The sequence below is a fragment of the Lissotriton helveticus genome, chromosome 8 (genome assembly GCF_964261635.1).
Source record: "Lissotriton helveticus chromosome 8, aLisHel1.1, whole genome shotgun sequence".
Lineage (NCBI taxonomy): Eukaryota > Metazoa > Chordata > Amphibia > Caudata > Salamandridae > Lissotriton > Lissotriton helveticus.
The window spans coordinates 211,090,581-211,108,823 of record NC_136069.1 but is presented as its reverse complement, the minus strand read 5'-3'; the positions used below and the strand labels follow the sequence as shown (position 1 = coordinate 211,108,823).

The 18,243-nt window shown below is 43.2% G+C and overlaps 1 protein-coding gene across 6 annotated transcripts in view; it reads left to right on the top strand.

Moving 5' to 3' along the window:
• SON (SON DNA and RNA binding protein) overlaps nt 1-18,243 on the top strand; it is a 661,708-nt gene that overhangs the window by 81,747 nt on the left and 561,718 nt on the right. For 5 of the 6 annotated variants that reach the window (XM_078656944.1, XM_078656946.1, XM_078656945.1 and 2 more), the window contains exons 2-3: nt 9,209-9,378; nt 11,682-14,279. In XM_078656944.1, coding sequence (XP_078513070.1) covers nt 9,209-9,378; nt 11,682-14,279 — 2,768 coding nt within the window. The remainder of the gene's footprint in view (nt 1-9,208; nt 9,379-11,681; nt 14,280-18,243) is intronic. The other variant, XM_078656949.1, reaches the window with a different exon arrangement.

The window sequence follows — 18,243 nt, the reverse complement described above, 5'->3', positions numbered from 1 at the left end:
GACTATAGCTACCACAGCAGAAACACCTAAACCTTTCCTTCTCCTTGCTACTCTCCGAATTATACTTAACTTGAGTGGCTTGAGGGTCCCTTCTCACTGAATCAGCTTTCTTAAATTTTTCATCTATACCAGCTGACTTTTTCACCACATTTACCGTCTCGGAAAGGCTACTCTTCCTCATTTCCTTAATACACTCAGCAGTGTGTTCCATGCCTGTAGCTAGATCAATTGCTACCTTCAAGTCTGGATTGTGTGCGAGTAGTTTCTCTTGTGCCCGTGGATTGTTTGTGCATCTTACTAACTGATCCCCGATCAGAAAGTCACTCAGTTCATCAAAATCACACAAACTGGCCAACCCTCTTAGAGGGCACAGTGTTGGAAGAAATACTTACCACAACGGCTTGCCGAATGCCATCAGGACTGGAGGAGTCTACCACCGATACACAAACTGGGTGGAGTTAGCCTGTAATAAACTAGCCCCAGTAAAAATTGTGTTTCCTAAAAGAGCACAACCCTCCGCCCCATGGTACACGGAGGAACTTGGGAATCAAAAACTTATAAGCAAATGCCTTGAGCGGAACTGGAGGAAAGATTGCGAAGGAACTGAGAAAAAGTTATACAAACACAGCCTCCTGATTTATAAACCACTCCTATTCCATGCAAAACATAAGTCTACACAAATCGAATTGACTTAGCAAAAAATTTGGCTAAAGAGCTTTTTTTTTTTTTTTTTTTTTGAAAACCTTTATTGATATCAAAAGAAGACAGGTCGAGGCCCACAACCAAGCCGGCCGGCCGCAGTGTACAAAACAATCAGGAGTCAACAGGCAAATATTACATAATCAATCAGCACAAGCAGAGGCCGTACAATCGCAATAGGGGAGAAGAGATACAGAAACTAAAGGGCTAAAACACAGGAGTAAATAAGGCTTAATTTTATAATATGGGGAGAGGACGTATGACAGGCTCACTTGCAATACGGAGGCATCCGACATCCCGTAACCAACCTCAACATTAAGAAGGGGGCATGGGGCAAAATATCAGGGGGACAACACAATGCAGTCAAGAAATCAGGATATGTGAGACACAGTCAGCCCCTGAGCATTATCCTCGTAACACGCCCGCCACCCGAGACACTACCAAGCCAGAACAGAGGGATCGGAAAGATAATGCAGCAAACCCCGCCCGTCATAGTACCCGTCTGGGACACAGAAAGGAAAAAAAGGGGGGGGGACTAAGCAGGGAGGGGGGGAGAGAGGAAGGGAAAGGAAAATGGAGGGAAGAAAAACAAAACAATAAAAGGGGAATAAGGAAATATGAAAAAGAAAGGCAGAAGACACGCCGACACAGGCCCCCCACGACGGGAAGAAAGGAGACAAAAAGGATTAGCGGCCCAAGTGGGGGCATGGCGATCGGGAAGAAAGACAGCCGAAATATAGCAGGATGAGTAACGACGCCATACCCCCACCCGAAACACACCATAGGAGGTCGGGACAGACGCGGCCTCACGAAAAAGAGATACAAAAGGGCCATAGAACCAGAAGACAAACAAAAAATAGAACCCAACCCACCCGTCCCACCCTGCACCCCTGTAGAAGGCTATGGCCTACCCTTCAAACAGCGTGCCTGTCGCCCTAAACCAGAACCCGAAATATAGCGAGAAGAAAGAAAGAAAAACAAGACAAAAAGGCAACAAAAGCGGAGGAAAAAAAAAACGGGAGGACAGGAGGGAGGAGCATAATAACTATAATCCTAACGGTCGGCCGCAGCCCCCCGCCCAACCCGACAAGCACAATCAAAAACAGACCAGGACGACACCCCATCAAGCAACACAAAATATTAGGAGAAGGGGACCTCCCACCCTCCTACGATCATAAACAATTGTGCAACGAAATCATATACCGGGAATCAAGCAGAAGTCGGACATTTCACCCCCAACCCTTTCGAGCAACAAACCCCACCCACCACATGGCAACGTATAACCACATACTAAATTCGAAATCAGCATATAATCGAGTGGAATGGTGACTAGCATAGCTACATGGGGGGTAGATAGATCCACAAGTGAGCAGTAGTCCAAACTGAAAGTATCGATGCATCAACAATCGAAGCACGAGCCATGAAAAACAGGAGTTCAATTGCGCCACTGGTGCGGGCGAGGTGGTCCCAATTATAGACACAGGCAAAGTCATCGAAGCAGGCACAGGAGGAAGTCCACCCATAGTTTCAGGCAACAATGTCGAACAGGGTCGCAGTACAGCATCCAAGTCCCCGGGGCCCGAACCTTGAAAAGCAGGGCGCCCCAAAGTCACCAGCACACTACACGATCCTCGATCAGTGGCAGAGACACTCAGGTCAATCGAGGGGGGTGAGGCAATGAAGTCATCGAAACAAGAGGGCGACAAGAAGAAACGGCCGCCCAAAATGGCGGCAGATCGTGGCGGACCCATCGAGACGCCCAGGGCCAGGGAAGCGTGCAGGGATCTCAGGGCTTCCAGGATATCTCTGACTGTCGGCTCACGCCCACCAGATCCGATCCCCACACAATTAGGCACCTCGAGCCCGCCGCCACAGGGCGACTCTCGTTCCGGAGGGCCGGCAGCCATTTCGTGAATCAGCCCAATCGTCGCCCACGAGGACCCCCGGAAATAACAGTTCTCAAATGTAGGACTTTACAAGCGCCGGGGGTCCCAGCAAGGGCGGCCTCGATGGCAAAAGGATGTCCGCCCAAAACGGGCCTCCGCCAGCACCAGCACCGGCGCCCCAAACAAGCGGAGTCCGGGCCCCGAGGAACAGTCTCTACCTAAACATTTAAGATCGTTTTCTGAATAAACCCCAAATGTTAGCGATACATAGATATGCTGATTCGCTCCACCAAAGGCACATTCAAGTGGATGTTCTTCTCAAAGGAAGGCGCTTTTCTACCCAGGATGGCACAGTCCGTTAGGTTGGGACTTACAATCTCCAAACGGATGACCATTCGGCAGAAACACAATGCAGAAGCTGCGTTTTATTAGCAAGCTATAAAACGATATGCACTCAACAGCCTCAGTCGTGCCGAAAATGGTGCACTTCGTCCCACATACCAGCCCACATTAACGACCAATCCACAAGAAGAATACCCTTTCTCCATCTTCCAGTCGTTGACACTGCTCACAGTCTTTAAGCATCAGTGTTGTAAGTTACTCGACATGCAGATAGACATACCTCAGGAAAACACGGAGTGTGCACGTTTATACTGTTGCTGCGCCCGAATTCACTGTTCGACTACTTGATCTCCACAGGAGTTCTGAAGGTATAGATGTAATCAAGGAGATGCCAAGATGTCAACAACAAAGGACGGAGGTTGTGTCGCTGCCCCCTACACAGCAGGGTTCAAATAATCGTCGCCAATGGTGTAATAAAGACAAAGCGTATCTCCTCAGGAAGAATTTGTATTCACATTGTTACACAACCTCGAATAGGGCGCCTTTGCCAACTGTCAAAACACCAGACAGCTTGGACAATGGCATGGAAGTTTCCACAGGTATATGAACACAGGGAGGCAGGGGAAGTAACAAGGGTGGGGGATACACAGAGAAACCCAAAAGGCATATATTATTCACAATATAAGAGACTTTACATATCTTGTTCACCTAGGACCCAAGTGTTGAATTACATAAATCACAACAGTCAGGCCCATAGGTTCTATTACAGCGGACTTTCTCTGCCTCTTGCCATTCTTTCCAATTGGAAGTTTTTAACGTGCAGCTGGGGTGGGCACCTGGTTTAGGTCCGGGTTTCCTTCAAATATATATTTATAGTATCTATCCTTTTAGTTATTAGTGTCATATAATCTGATTTAGTAAGCTGAATGCTCCCACTTGGTCTATCCTGGGTGTATTCTCATGATGCATTATCTGTGGTCTCAGTTTACCCTCAGACCCAAGGGCTCGTTGTGGGTATCAACATGCATTTTTGTTTTGTTTTCCTCACCTTCAACATCGGAGGTCCGTTTATGGGGAGGGTTTGTTGCTGGTGTCACAATCCTCTTTTTCTTATTTGTGTACAGGCAGTGTTGTGATTTATCGAATGTTGTCAAGCTCATCAAGCTGATCATGCTTGGATATTTTTTCTCAAGTCATATGGAATGAATGTATTTTACCTTATTGCTGTCAGACTGTTATTAAATCTGACACTTTATCTCTCAACACATTTTACAATGGCCTATCTTAAGCACCTTGATAACTTTTTAGCCTTACCGCCTCCTGTCTTGTAGATGTGTTCTGATGACAGTCTATTTTAAATTGCCTACTACGAAATTAATCATGGAGTTTCCACTCCCACACCTTGTTTTTGATTTTAGCAATCTAGGTGTGGGACCTAGGTGTGGGACCAGGGCTCGTGACGCTCCCAAGACGCTATCTTGGGGAGCGTGCTAGTGTTTGGGTTAGACATTCACCACACACTATTTAAGAGCTGGTATGCAAGCGCGCAGCGTCAGCGCGCAGCGTGCGCGCCCATGGCGCGCCGGAGATGCGCCAGAGGTAAGCTTGTCTATGCCTGTCCATGCCAGGACGGGCGTAGGGGCTACCTACTCTGCTTCCTTTACGTCTGCCATCGCTTCTACCGGCTCTACTATCATCTATACAAGAGAGTAGTTGAAAGCTCTTCGACATACTACACAGAGACGCTGCTCTACCTGCATTCTGCCTATGAATAACTTTAGTTGTACATACTGTGGTTTTACTACTGGCAAGATGTTACTATGTAACTCCATGAAACGTTTACATAAACGCGGAAAATCTAGAGGACGATCTGATGTATTTAAGCCTACCATCTTCTGTCAGAAACTCCATTTTTGGAGTATCAATTGTAGGTCAATCCCTAAACACAAAGCGAATATCTACGATTTTATAGCTGAAGAGAAACCTGACGCCTTGTTTCTTACTGAAACTTGGCTTCATAAAAGCTCCGGCCCGGATATTGCTATGGCCATTCTTGACGGATATGCTATAGTCAGGAAGGACAGAGATACTGGTAAAGGGGGTGGCATTGCTATAATATTTAAATCTAATTATATATGCAAATTTGAGGCCCTCCTTTTACCAGATTGTAAAGCTGGACTTTTTAAACTAGCTATTAGTCCCCAGTTTACTCTGTCAGGCCTCCTGATATACCGCCCCCCTGGCAATTCTAACACCTGGGCTTCATCTTTTGCAGAAACCATCGTTCCTATACTTCTGAAAGCCGCCAATTTTACTATTCTTGGCGACTTAAACCTTCATTTTGAAGATGGTCAATGCAATGTTAGCAAACAGTGCCTGTCGGAGCTGGAAGCTCTCAACATTCACTTGTGTAACACGGGGCCTACTCATGTTGCTGGGCATTTATTAGATCACGTCCTTTCCAACCTTCCATATGAATGTCCTTCTTCTGCTCGCCCTCTAGAATGGTCAGATCATTTTGCTGTTTATTTTTCCCTTTTTCGAACTAATTTACCGTCCTGTTATAACAGCAATAAGAAGGAGTATATTCGCCGATGGAGTAAGCTTGACATACCTAGTTTTAATCGGCGTTTGATGAGTACCCTTCCCGACATTGAGCTACCTGTATCTGTATCTAACACCGCAGTTTCCACCTGGTTAAACTCAGCTATTGTTGAGTCTCTCCCTCTGACCCTTAAGACTTCCTCTTCTCATCGTTTTCCGGCGCCCTGGTTCTCTGACGATCTAAAACGTATGAGATCTAATTGTAAGACTTTTGAAAGGAAGTGGAGACGTTTTTACTCCCCTTTCCGTAAAGCAGCCTATAAGGAAGGTCTTAAAAACTACCATCATTGTAAATTGGCTAGAGCCGCACATGTCGTTAATACGGTCACAATTGCCCAGAATTGTCCCCGTACTCTTTTTATGGTGGTGAAAAAACTAACGGGTGCGGATCAGGCGCCTGCTCCTCCTGTTTTAGACAAGGCTCAATGCAATTCTATTGCAGAATTTTTCACAGAGAAAGTAGAACGCATTCATGAATCACTTAACCGTTTGGATTCTGATGATACATTGTCATCTGGACCCGCATTGACTTCTGTGATTCTGCCTTCTTCTTCGATCAAACTCACTAACTGGCTGTTGTTTGATGACATCTCCTTCTCTTCCTGCCTTAATAGCATTAAATCTGGCTCTCCTCGCGACCCATTACCGGCCAAACTCCTAAAACAATTGGACCTCGGCCCACGCCGTGTATTAATGCAACTTCTTAATCTGTCGCTATTGGAATCCACTGTTCCGCAGGTATGGAAGCATGCCATGATTGTCCCTTTGTTGAAGAAGGCTGGAGCAGATGTAGCCATATTTTCCAACTTCAGGCCTATCTCATTGCTCCCTATTCTTTCTAAAATCCTGGAGAGGCATATTAACACTCAACTAACCCATTTGGTGGAGAGCTCGGGATTTCTACATCCATCCCAGTCAGGTTTTAGAGCACATCATTCTACTGAAACCACTCTACTGGGGGTGACCGAGAGTTTGCGACAGTGTCGATCATGGTGAAACATCTGCCCTTATTTTACTTGATCTAAGTGCAGCGTTTGACACTGTGTCGCATTCCATCCTCATTGAAACTCTACGGTCCCTGGGAGTGGAGGGTTCTGCTCTTGCCTGGCTAGCCTCCTTCCTAAGTGGTCGCACTTTCCAGGTCTTTTCTGTCTCTGCCTCCTCTAAAAATTTTCATCGGCGTATGGAGTTCCTCAGGGGTCAATACTTAGTCCCCTATTATTTAATATCTATGTCAGACCTTTAGCAACCATCATTGAAGAAGCTGGTCTCACTTTATATTCCTATGCCGATGATACCCAAATTATTTTCTCCCTTTCCAACAAGGAGGGCAATGACATCTCAGCACTGAAAGTGGGTCTGACTCGAGTCTCTGAATGGATGAAGAGAAATTTTTTGAAGCTTAACGGTGACAAGACCGAGGTTGTGATATTGGGCAAGGGTAAGGACCTATGGGGCCCCCATCATGGGCCTACTGATATGGGTTCCATCCCTTTGCCCGTGGCTGTAGTACGCAACCTCGGGTTTCTCATTGATGAGAATCTTACTATGAGACAACAGGCCGTGAAGGTGGCCTCAATGTGTTTTGTCATCTTGAAATGGCTTCAGGAGATTTTGTGGATGCTACCTTCTTCGACACAGAGAACCGTGGTCCAGGCACTTGTGATCTCACGCCTGGACTACGGTAACGTTCTTTATCTTGGAGCCGACCAGAAAACAACTAAAAAACTCCAAGTTGTTCAGAACGCGGCTGTTCGGCTTCTCCGAAATGTTCCAAGGAGAGTTTCTGCTCTACCAGCACTCCACGACCTTCACTGGCTTAAAATCCCTAGCCGAATTAAATTTAAAGCCCTGTGTCATCTTTTTAAAATTAAACATGGCTTAGCTCCCAAATATCTACAAGGCTTAGTTCAGGCTTATAAACCTAGCCGAGAATTACGTTCCTCTGGAAATGGAGATTTTGCCATTCCCAGATTCAGGCTGGCTAAAATGGGAGGTCGTTCTTTCTCACATTTGGGTCCTAAGATGTGGAATGCCCTACCCGTGACCCTGAAAACGGAATGTAAGCTTCTCCGTTTTCGTAAGGGTCTTAAAACCTGGCTTTTTCAGCAGTAATGTCGGAGGTTCCTCTTATTGAAATGTCACTCTGCTAGTTCTTCTTCAGTCTGTCCCTAGCGCCGGGAAACCCATTGTGGGTAGCTGTGCGCATTATAAGTTTAATAAAATAAATAAATAAATAAAGCTTGGCAAGCAAAGCACAGGCTGAACCACTGGCCACAAGCCGTAATAATGCCAGCCGGGCCTGCAAAGACACTGCTACAACCACTACTGTGAGACCCGTCACCCTTTCTAATGACCTCCCAACTCCTCAAATGAGCTGCGGGAGACTCCCCAGACAAAGTTTGTTGTGGCACTCAGCAGCGTTATGGCTAGTGGATCCGTTGAACCCAGGCATGAGCATACCAGCCGCCTGTGTGACGAGGGCAATGCTCAATGCTTAGATAAGAACTGCCCTCATCCAGTGGAGCTCTGGAGCTTCGTTGAGTATGAGCTCTGCTGGCTAGAAGCCCCACGAGTGATGCATGGTCCTGGACTGCAACCTGGTCACAGCTTCTCGGCCTGTCATTCCTTGAATTCATCCCAGGGTTTCGGCTCCACCTACTAATGCCTACTCACGTTGCTGACACTAATATAAAAGAAAGAGCTCCCAAGCTAATTGAGTCCTAAGCGATGAAGTATGTCCGTCATCAGCTGTCATTAGAGTTGGAGTAGTCTCCTTTCTCTGACACAAGTCTTTGGGCTACAAGTAGCACCTCTTTCTTGCAACAATAAGTTTCAACAACCATCTGCCAGCACTGCACACCCAGCACCGCTCTCGCCTCTAGAACTTTTTCTAACATCTATTACCGTATGCGGTTGAAATAATGTTTCAGATTTGAGTTTTTGTCCATTTCGTCAAAAAATGTAATTGGTGTTGCCGCTTGATTACTCTATAAGGTAGCACGAGAAGTCCCAAGGTGACTCTTGCTACATTTCTGTTGCGTGTATTACTCACTTGCTACATTTCTGTTGCACGCATGACTCAAACGTTTGCAGACAGACACTGCTTTGTCGTACACCAAGGAAAATAATTAGAGGGAACATTAGTCGGCAGTGTTTGTTTTCCGTTATTGCTGTGTGCTGTCCTATTTAGAAACCATAAATGTATGTAATAGATGTGGCGCTTTGGCCATGGATTGAGGGATTTCAGATTTGGGGACAGACTAAGGATATGGCCTTAAAGGATTCCTTGTTATGACTTGAAGAGACGCTAAGGCACCTTGGTGTGATGGCCAGGCTCCATGAGAACTGTGCTTGTGGGTCTTGTTTAGGTATACTACATGTTGTTCGGTCTAGTCTCAGTTTCAGAGAATGCTAATTTGTGAAAAATTGATTTCAAGAGCGATTCTTTAAAAATGCCACCTGCTTTTGGTTTATTGCTGGAAGCGGGGTGGATGAATACTTTAGGCAGATGCTCACATGGTATTTCCACTTGAGGCAATTATGTAATTGTACATCCCTGAATGTCAACCATAAAATGTTTTTTTTTATGAATGCTTTTCATGATTTTATATTTTTTAAGTTATTGATGTCAATCTGAAAGGGATTTTACAGCTGTGACCTTTTTTCTTTGTTAGCGAGAAGTGCGAACCCCAAATGAATGGTGGAGAAAGCCAAATGATGGTTACCGAGATTCCTAAAGATGACGCAGTTGTATGTGTCCAAAGTGTACAGAATGAGCAGAATTTACAGAAAATAGAGGGCACGCTTTCTGAAATTGTGGATACAGAACCACAGCTTAGTTCAGGTAACGTTTACCAATTTGTTTTCTTTGAATCATTCCATTGATGTGAAATGTAAAAATCCTCGGGAAAGGAAAGTAGAGTAGAGGTAGCTAGTTACTCATTTAAAAAAAATGGAATGCTGAATGCTTTCTCAACATTGATGGAATGTTAACAAAGTAAGGATTGTTTCATTAAATAGAGAATTATTTAATGAATAAGTTCTCTGGTTGTTTCACTTCTGCTTAGTCGTTCTCTTGAGCAGTTGAAGTTATGCTTCTTTAACATTCAGTGGACCATCATATAATAATCGTTCAATCTTAATCTCTAAACACTGCAACATTGTTTATGATTTAGAATTGGTCGTTAATGCATGCCTTTCCATACTTTGCTTTATATTTCAGTTAATAATTGGCGTAGTGAGTTTACATTGGTCTTACCTGGTTGCATAGTTTAGCAGGACGATATTTACTAATTAATTTATTTTTAATTCGTATTATTGCATATCTCCCCTTACCCATTGCATTGCATATTGAACTTCTCTAAGTGAGATCTGGTTCAGTAGTTTACTTTATACCCTGTCTGTGAGGGTCACTCAATGCACTTACCAGGAATTGTGATTTCATCAGGGCCTACCCATTTTGGTGGTTTGCTTTTTGAATTATGTAAATCTTGTAACATTTCTATGTATGTTTTGTCATGGAATATCTTAATATAAACCCTGCAATCACTTGTTCGTTTTAATGATTTTTCCTGGGCTATTAAGGCTTGGTTTGGGGTCTGATGTAGTCTCCCCCTCCCCCCCACCCCGACTTATTAATTGTGCAGTGTTGTTTTTCACCTTTAACATTATTATCCTTAAATGTTTACAAGTTCCTTAACTGACCATACTTTGTTTTGGAAACCATGCTCAATCGAAAAATGTTCTTGTATGCGAATACATTGGACTTTCTCGCATACTTTATCATTCTCTTTGTTGCGTTTGACGTCTTTTCGCTATGGCACTTCCTCAAAAACTGATCCAGGGTGCCCACCTACAAGCATTCAGAATCAAGGCATAATGCCAGTGTACTTCCAGTTTGGAGCACCTGGCGATTAGTGGCTCTCCTTTAAGTACATCCGCTACAATGGCTTAATAGATGTTGGTCTCCTATTCAACTAGCAGGGAATCCAATATAAAATGATTTATAAAAAATCCAAAAAAAAACTACCTCCACCAAGGCCCTGAGTATTTTTACAGTACTTGGACAAAAAGAAAATGTGCTGTTGCGCAATCTGACTGATATTACCCTGGGGCATGGGCTCCAGAAGGTCTTTTGGAAAAGTCTAGGAGTCATACAGTTGAAGGCTACTAACTTTACAACTGTTTTCAAACCCTCGCAGTGGGATTAGTGCTGAACACTGCACCACAGACATCCACAACAAAAGGTGAACACTGTGTTGTGAGTTGATACCAACATCCAAATAAAATGTTCTGTTGGGTATTGTGTTGGTGCTGGGTGCTGTTCTTGCTTGCTCCATGATAGGGTTTAATGGCATATATGAGCTATTTTAAGTGAATGTGTTGTGTTTTATGTGTGCTATTGGGCTAACCTGTAAGTCTGTAAAGATAGTGATGAATATAATCCAAGGTCAAGTTTACCTTTCTGTATCTGCCATTTTACATACAGTAACATTGAATCTGGGCCCATGACTGAATGTTCCACATGGGTGTGTTCCTATGAAGATCTAGTTGAATGCTTGGCCTGTGTATCCTTGCCTCCCAGATATGAGACCATAGAGAAATAGCCAGCACAGAACCTAGACAGCATGTCCTTCCTGGGTTTTATGTTCTCCACATTTGTAAAGTGCTTTCAGCTGTTAGTATGGCACTGAAGACCACACAAGCAATTTATTTAAAACAAAATGTCATTTTTAAGCACTGAGCGTCCTCTGAATTCTCATTTCGAAATTGGGGTTCGGACTTTACAAGTTTTCCACTAAACAAGTTTTCCATTTGATGTCTAAAATGACAATTTGTTACAGCCAAAATATAATGTGAACATAATCTTTTTTTACTTTATACTGATCATTCTCATACAGTCAGATCATTTATCTTCAATACATCTTCCTATTTCTTTTGTCAGATTTTTAATGAAAAAATAGTCCATGCTTGTGCATATGCTTAAATAGAACCAACAAAAAATGTTACCAGAAAAAAAAGAAAGGTGTAAAACGGCCTTTCAAATTTACATTCTTTCACAAGCTCGTTAAGGCTTAATATTTGTTACTGATGTTTTCAAACATTACTGTTCAAAGTGAGTGCCTAAAGAAACTTTTTTTGTTTTAGATCTCAAACTGAGGAACATTACAGAAACAGCCATAGTTAATGAAGAAGTCACAAATGAATCACCGAGGAAGAAAAGTAAAAAGCACAAAAAACACAAAAGCAAGAAAAAGAAAAAGAGGAAAAAGGAAAAAAAGGAACGACGAAAATCTTCAGTTTCTGAAGATCGGGGAAGTTCGGATGTTGAAACGAAGCTTCATACAAAGTCCCCTTCAGAGCGGCCTGCAGAAATACAGGAACAGCGAGAAACATGTGGAATTTTGTTGGACCCACTAACCGTTGTTTCAGAGACAAGCAAATTGGTTATTCATGGGGCAATTGTTTCATCATCTTCAGTAAAAACATTTAATCTTGACATCCCACCTGAGACTGCATTAGAATTTGGTCCTTCTAATGTTACCTCAAAAGATCTCAATTTAGGTTTATGTGAACCATGTGAGACTAATTTAAGAGTAAGGGAACTATTACCTGCCATGGATCGTGAGCCGGAGATGGTACTTACTGCGACAAGCTTTGCACTTCAGAATGTTGCCTCTGAACTGATGATAGATAAAAATGTAGGGTCTGCTCTAACCACAGTTACAAATATAGACTCTGAACAAACTATAGTTAAAAGTGCAGACCCTAATCTAACTGTCATTACAGATCAACAATATGATGGAACTACAGTTAGAAATGCCAGCTGTGATGTAGCTGCATTTAAAAGTGTAGTCTCGGAGATACCTGTAGCCGAAAGAACAGACTCTGCTTTGCCTATGGTGGCTAATACTCATTCTGATTTAACTATAGTTGAAAATGCAGAGTATACATTACCTACAGCTAAAAATGCAGATTCTGATGTAACTACTGTCAAATGTGTTGACTCTGAGGTACCTGTTGTAGAAAGTGCGGACTCTCATTTAACTCTGTTTAAACCTGCAGATAGTGATCTAACTGGAATTAAAATTACAGATTCTGTGCTACCAGTAGTTCAACCCACAGATGCTGATCTAACTGTAGTATTAAAAATGGGCTCTGAAGTAGCTATGGGCAGAAATGTAGACTCTGAATTACTCTCAGTTAGCAGTGCAGACTCTGGTCTAATTGCAATTACATCTAGAGACCCTGATGCCAGTGTAACTAAAAACATATATTCTGATTCAGCTGTAGATGAAAATATAGAATATGAACAATTTATAGTGACAAATAAGAACTCTGCACTGTCAGTAGTTACAAATATGGACTCTGGTCTAGCTAAATCTAAGAATACTGATTCTGATGTTACTGATATCAGAAATGCAGACATTGCATTGATGATTGATAAAAGTGCAGACCCACATTTGACTGTAAGTGATCCTGTTGAACCCATTGTCACAGTAGTTGAGCATATAGTCCATAATCTAGTTGTTAAAAGTGTGGACACAGATCTTACAGTAGTTAGGGCTGACTCTAATTTAAGTGAAATTAAAAATGCTTCCTCTGAGCTAATTGAAGATAAAAATGTAGACTCCAGTGTAAATATTATTAACCCCACAGACTCTGATCTCAGTGTATTTAATCCCCCAGACCCTGATGTAACTGTAGTTCAAAACAAGGACTCTGATCCAGTTGGAGTCACAAGAGACACTGATCTAGCAGCAATAAAAAGCTCTGAACAAAATGAGGAGCTTGCATCAAAATGTCAGGATTTGCTTGATGGCAAAGGTTCTGTAGAAGATAGTAAAAAAGAAAATGAAAAGAGTAAAAAAGGGTGCGAAAAGAATGATAAAAAAGAAAAGGAAGATAAGAAATCTAAAAGGAGTCGCTCAAGGTCTGTATCACGATCTAAAAAGCAAAAACAGTCTTCAGGTTCTCATTCTACCTCAAGGCACTCTCCTTCCAAAAAAAATTCATCTAAGAATAAAAAGCACTCTGACTCCAGGAGAAAACATTCTCGTTCACGTTCCCGACACAGATCAAGATCCAGATCTGCTGAAAAGAGAAAAGATGCACAGTCTCCACCAAAATCTAAAAGTAGACGCTCTAGGTCTCGTTCACCAAAGCGTACAACAAAACTTTACTCTAGATTACGCCGGTCCAGATCTAAATCGCCACTACGCAAGAGGAGATCTAGATCAAAGTCTTCTCAAAGGTCTCGAAGTCGCTCCCGATCAAGACATAGGAGAAGAAGCAGGTCAAGGTCAAAGTCTGCTCAACGTTCTCGTAGTCCTTCATATTCTAGACACAGAAGGAAAACCAGGTCGCGATCAAGGTCGCGAAGGCGGCGTTCTCCATCAAGGGATAGAACAAAAAGGTCTCCAGTTAACCAATCCAGATCAATTGATCGAAGAAGGAAAAGGTCTAGCTCTAGAGACGGGCACAGTACAACACTAAAATCACGACCTAGGAGCCGCTCGCCTGCTCGCCGTAGAAGGTCAAGCTCCATAGGACGTGGCAGTTGCAAATCTCCAGTTCGGCGCAGGAGATCGAGGTCACCCGTAAGGAGATCGAGGTCGCCCGCAAGGAGATCGCCAGTGCGAAAGAAGAGCTTTAGCAGATCACCTGATCGACGAAATCGATCAAGATCATTGGAAAAAATTGTGGGACCAAGTAGATCACCACAAAAGCGTCTAACCGAAATTGGTAAGTTGGTTTAAAACTATTTAATTGCCAAGAAGTATGCCATCTTTCAAAAAAAATAAGTGCTGGTGTTGCATAAACTAAGCTTTGTCTTAGCTCTACATGGTTTGACTTTCCCACCCATGGAAGCCTGAGCATAGTTTAGTGCACAACGCTTGAGCATGAAAGTACAGTTTGTTGTATCCCACACTATCCCACTCGATACATAGTTGATGTGGTGTTCAGGCTTTCTCAGTTATTAACAGTCCCTTAAAAAAAGGAGTCTGGAACATAATGGTAATTCAAACTCCGTTTCCTTCTTTAGAATATCATACACAAGTTTTGCACTAAGAGAAAAGACACTTAATATTTAAATGCGTTTTATTTCAACAGTCTGATCGTGTTGCTTAGCACATACAAAAAAACAGAATATTATTAAAACTGCACTGTTGCATGGGACTAACAAAGAGAATAAAATTATCATTTGTAAAATAGTTAATCATTTAGCAACCTAACACCCTAAAAACTATTTCTATATGCTATACTGTGAGAGCATGGCATAGTTTAATTTGCATCTAGAGTTTTAGATTTAGCACATTGTACACCTCCACCTGTTTACTGCAAGAAGCGGTAATTCCCAGTAGCCTCGAGAGAGGAAAGGGAAACAAACATCAGCTGGGCTCAGGTCATTCCAGACTGGGCATCAGCTCTCTGTGTTGGGCTGGATGCAGTAACAGTAGGGCAATCTAAGGGTCTCTGGCAGGATCTCTCGCAGTATCTTGTGCAATATCCTGGGTGAACGACCTCTCTCCCTAAGTGGCCACTGGATGAGCCTTTTATTCTGTTGACAACTGATTTTGTATGGGGAATTTTGAGGAATTTCTGAGAACCTGCATGCATCAATCAATATGCTAGTCTTAGTATGTACTAATATACACAAGTATGGTAAAAATACGTCAATTCAGACTACGTTGTTTATTTTAATTATCTGACCGTAAAACATAGATAACAAGGCACATGTCCTAGACTGATGTCGCATTAGGTGTCTTGTTGATTTCCCTGTCTGAATGATTTGACACTTTTACAGGTTCTTTGAAAGATAAAGACAGATGGCATCTATGTCCTAGGTAGACATGCCAATGATCAGGCAAAAAATTGAGTCTTGACCTGCTCATAATAGAGTTTGGCCTTAGGGTTTTTACATCAGTTGGAGCAAATTGGTCTTCTGTCCTTTTCCTGGAAGCTAGGAAATTAACTGCATCAATCATTTTCATTTAGCAGAAGAAGTATGGGTGTGGATTAGCTGTATCCACTTTAAGCAAGTGTAATAGTTACACACTTGCTCATTTCTCTGTTCTTTGCATAAAGTATTCAATACCCTCATGTGATGGAGATGCATGTCAATTCAGTGTTACTTGTTTTAGGAAGAGACCTTTCACCCTTATCCTTTGCAGATTATTAAAAAAAACTCAGTGGAACTGAGTTGAACCTAAACTTTGAATGCAGAAATGGCTGTAAACCTTGGATGTTCAGTGCCTTTATGAGCTTATCTAGTGGACATATTCAAATGCTAGAGTGTGGGAGACAGGGGGCTGAGCCTAAGGACTCCTACATCACAACCTAACAGTATTTTAAAGAAACACTGAGTTTTTATAAAAGCCTTGTCACAAGTGAGCTTTTTTCAAATATAGTGATTTAATGATGCATCTCCTCTCATGTTGTCAAGCTTTTCTCCAGGTATTGCATCAGGTTAAGAAGGCTAGGTAGTTTCTGTATTTGCAAACCAGGATATTCAGGACAATTGGAAGAAAGCACTTTTGCAAAGGTGTACCTGGGCTACCTACGCTTTCTACACTCTATAGTGTTGACTGTTGTCGAGCAGTCCTAGCTTATTTGTTAATATAGTTGGGGATAGAAGCATAGCTACAATAAAGCAGTGCTGAACTGCTTACTGTTATGTTAGACCCCCCCGACCTTCATACCCTCCATTCTCTCAAAAGGGATTTCAATTATACTTATAAGCGCTGAATAGTCCCGCTCACGTGAGGGGACCCCGGAGCAGTTTTTCAATATAACTTCTGAAGTGTGGAGTTCGCCTTTCTTCAGGAAGGCCTACAAAGACAAATAAGAAAGAGACAGATTATGCAGCCTATATACCTAGGCTACAATGGCCAGATTAGTTGTCATGAAGACAAAATAAGTGCCAGAGGAGTAAAGAAATTTAGGATAATTTCTGATGATTTGCAAACAGCATAAATATCCCTCACAAACCCTTGTTTGTGATGGAGACCAGGACAAAGTCTCATAGCTTTTCATTATATGTTTACTAAAAACACTGTTCCTGTAAGAACTCTGATACCACCAGTATCCCATCATGCACAGCACTTTTTTTTCCGGCTCCTGCTGACGGGACCCTGGAGCAATGAGCTCGGACACATTTTGGCTTTTTTCTTGTAAATTCCTAGCTGAATTTAGGCGACAACCTTTTCATTCAACGTCTTTGGTCTCTTGCTGGCTTTTATTTGTATTTTTGTGACTGAAATTAGAGGCAGCTTTACGGAAAAATTCCATCTTTTCACTAGTGCGCATCCTATTGGAGGAAAAAGCCAAAGACAGATCCTCAGGAGTTGTGTATAATCTGCCTCACAAAGAGCATGTTCCTGAGTCTTCCCATCATTGCAGGAATTTTTCAAGATGTACCATGAGAGACCGAGAGAAGATTTGCCTTCATGCGACCAAGGACGGAAGAAGGCTACAATCACAGTCTGAAAGGTGGGATCTCAGGGTGAGGTGATGGTCAGACCTCTCCCAGGGCTCTGTCATCTGTCTCCGCAGGGCGTACCAGGAAGAAAACTGGACAAAAACGCCATCGGTCCTGGAGGAGGTTGAGAGCATCAACGTCGAGAAGAGGTACCGCATTTTTGGGTTTGCTGTCTATCCACGGTTTGACATTGAGCAAATGCCATAGATCAGCGTAGAGGCCCGGACTGTAGATGGTGAGAACTGCTCCATGGCTCTACAGGTCTCGCTCGACATCCGAGTCCATCGAGGTCACAGCTGAGATCCATGTCGACATCGAGACATACTCCAATGTCGAGGTGTCAACGGCGCTCACCATCGACAAGCAGGTTGACGTTGAGGCATCGCAGTTTGTCGATGTCAAGAACTCTTTCGACATTGTCCAGGTTACAGGAGGCTAGAAAAAAGACGACTCATCTACACCTCCCCAGATTCAGAGTACTCTAGGGCATATTCCCCATCTTAAGGGGACCAACAATCTTCACCACCACCACGGACACCAACACCACCTACTCCACCGCCTTCAGCTGCACTGGCACTGGTCACTCCAAGACCCAAAGCTTGTTCCACGTCGCCCCATCATTCCAGACGCCATTGTCACAGCTCAAGCTGCTTTTCTACATCTTTTAGGCCCTACCATCAGATATAATCATCACTACCACTAGATATCGTCATCATGACTATCACCAGATATCATCACCACTACCACCAGATATCATCACCACTACCACCAGATATCATCATCACTACAACCAAATATCATCATAATCACTACAACCAAATATCATCATAATCACTGCAACCAGATATCATCATCATAATCACTGCAACCAGATATCATCATCACTACCGCTAGATATCATCACTACCGCTAGATATCATCATCACTAGCGCTAGATATCATCATCACTAGCGCTAGATATCATCATCATCACTAGCGCTAGATATCATCATCATCACTAGCGCTAGATATCATCGCTACCATGAACTATTATCACTACCGCCAGATATCATCGCCACCAGACATCGTCCTCACCGGCGGCACCGGACATCGTCCTCTCCGGCGGCACCGGACATCGTCCCCACCGGCGGCACCGGACATCGTCCCCACCGGCGGCACCGGACATCGTCCCCACCGGCGGCACCGGACATCGTCCCCACCGGCGGCACCGGACATCGTCCCCACCGG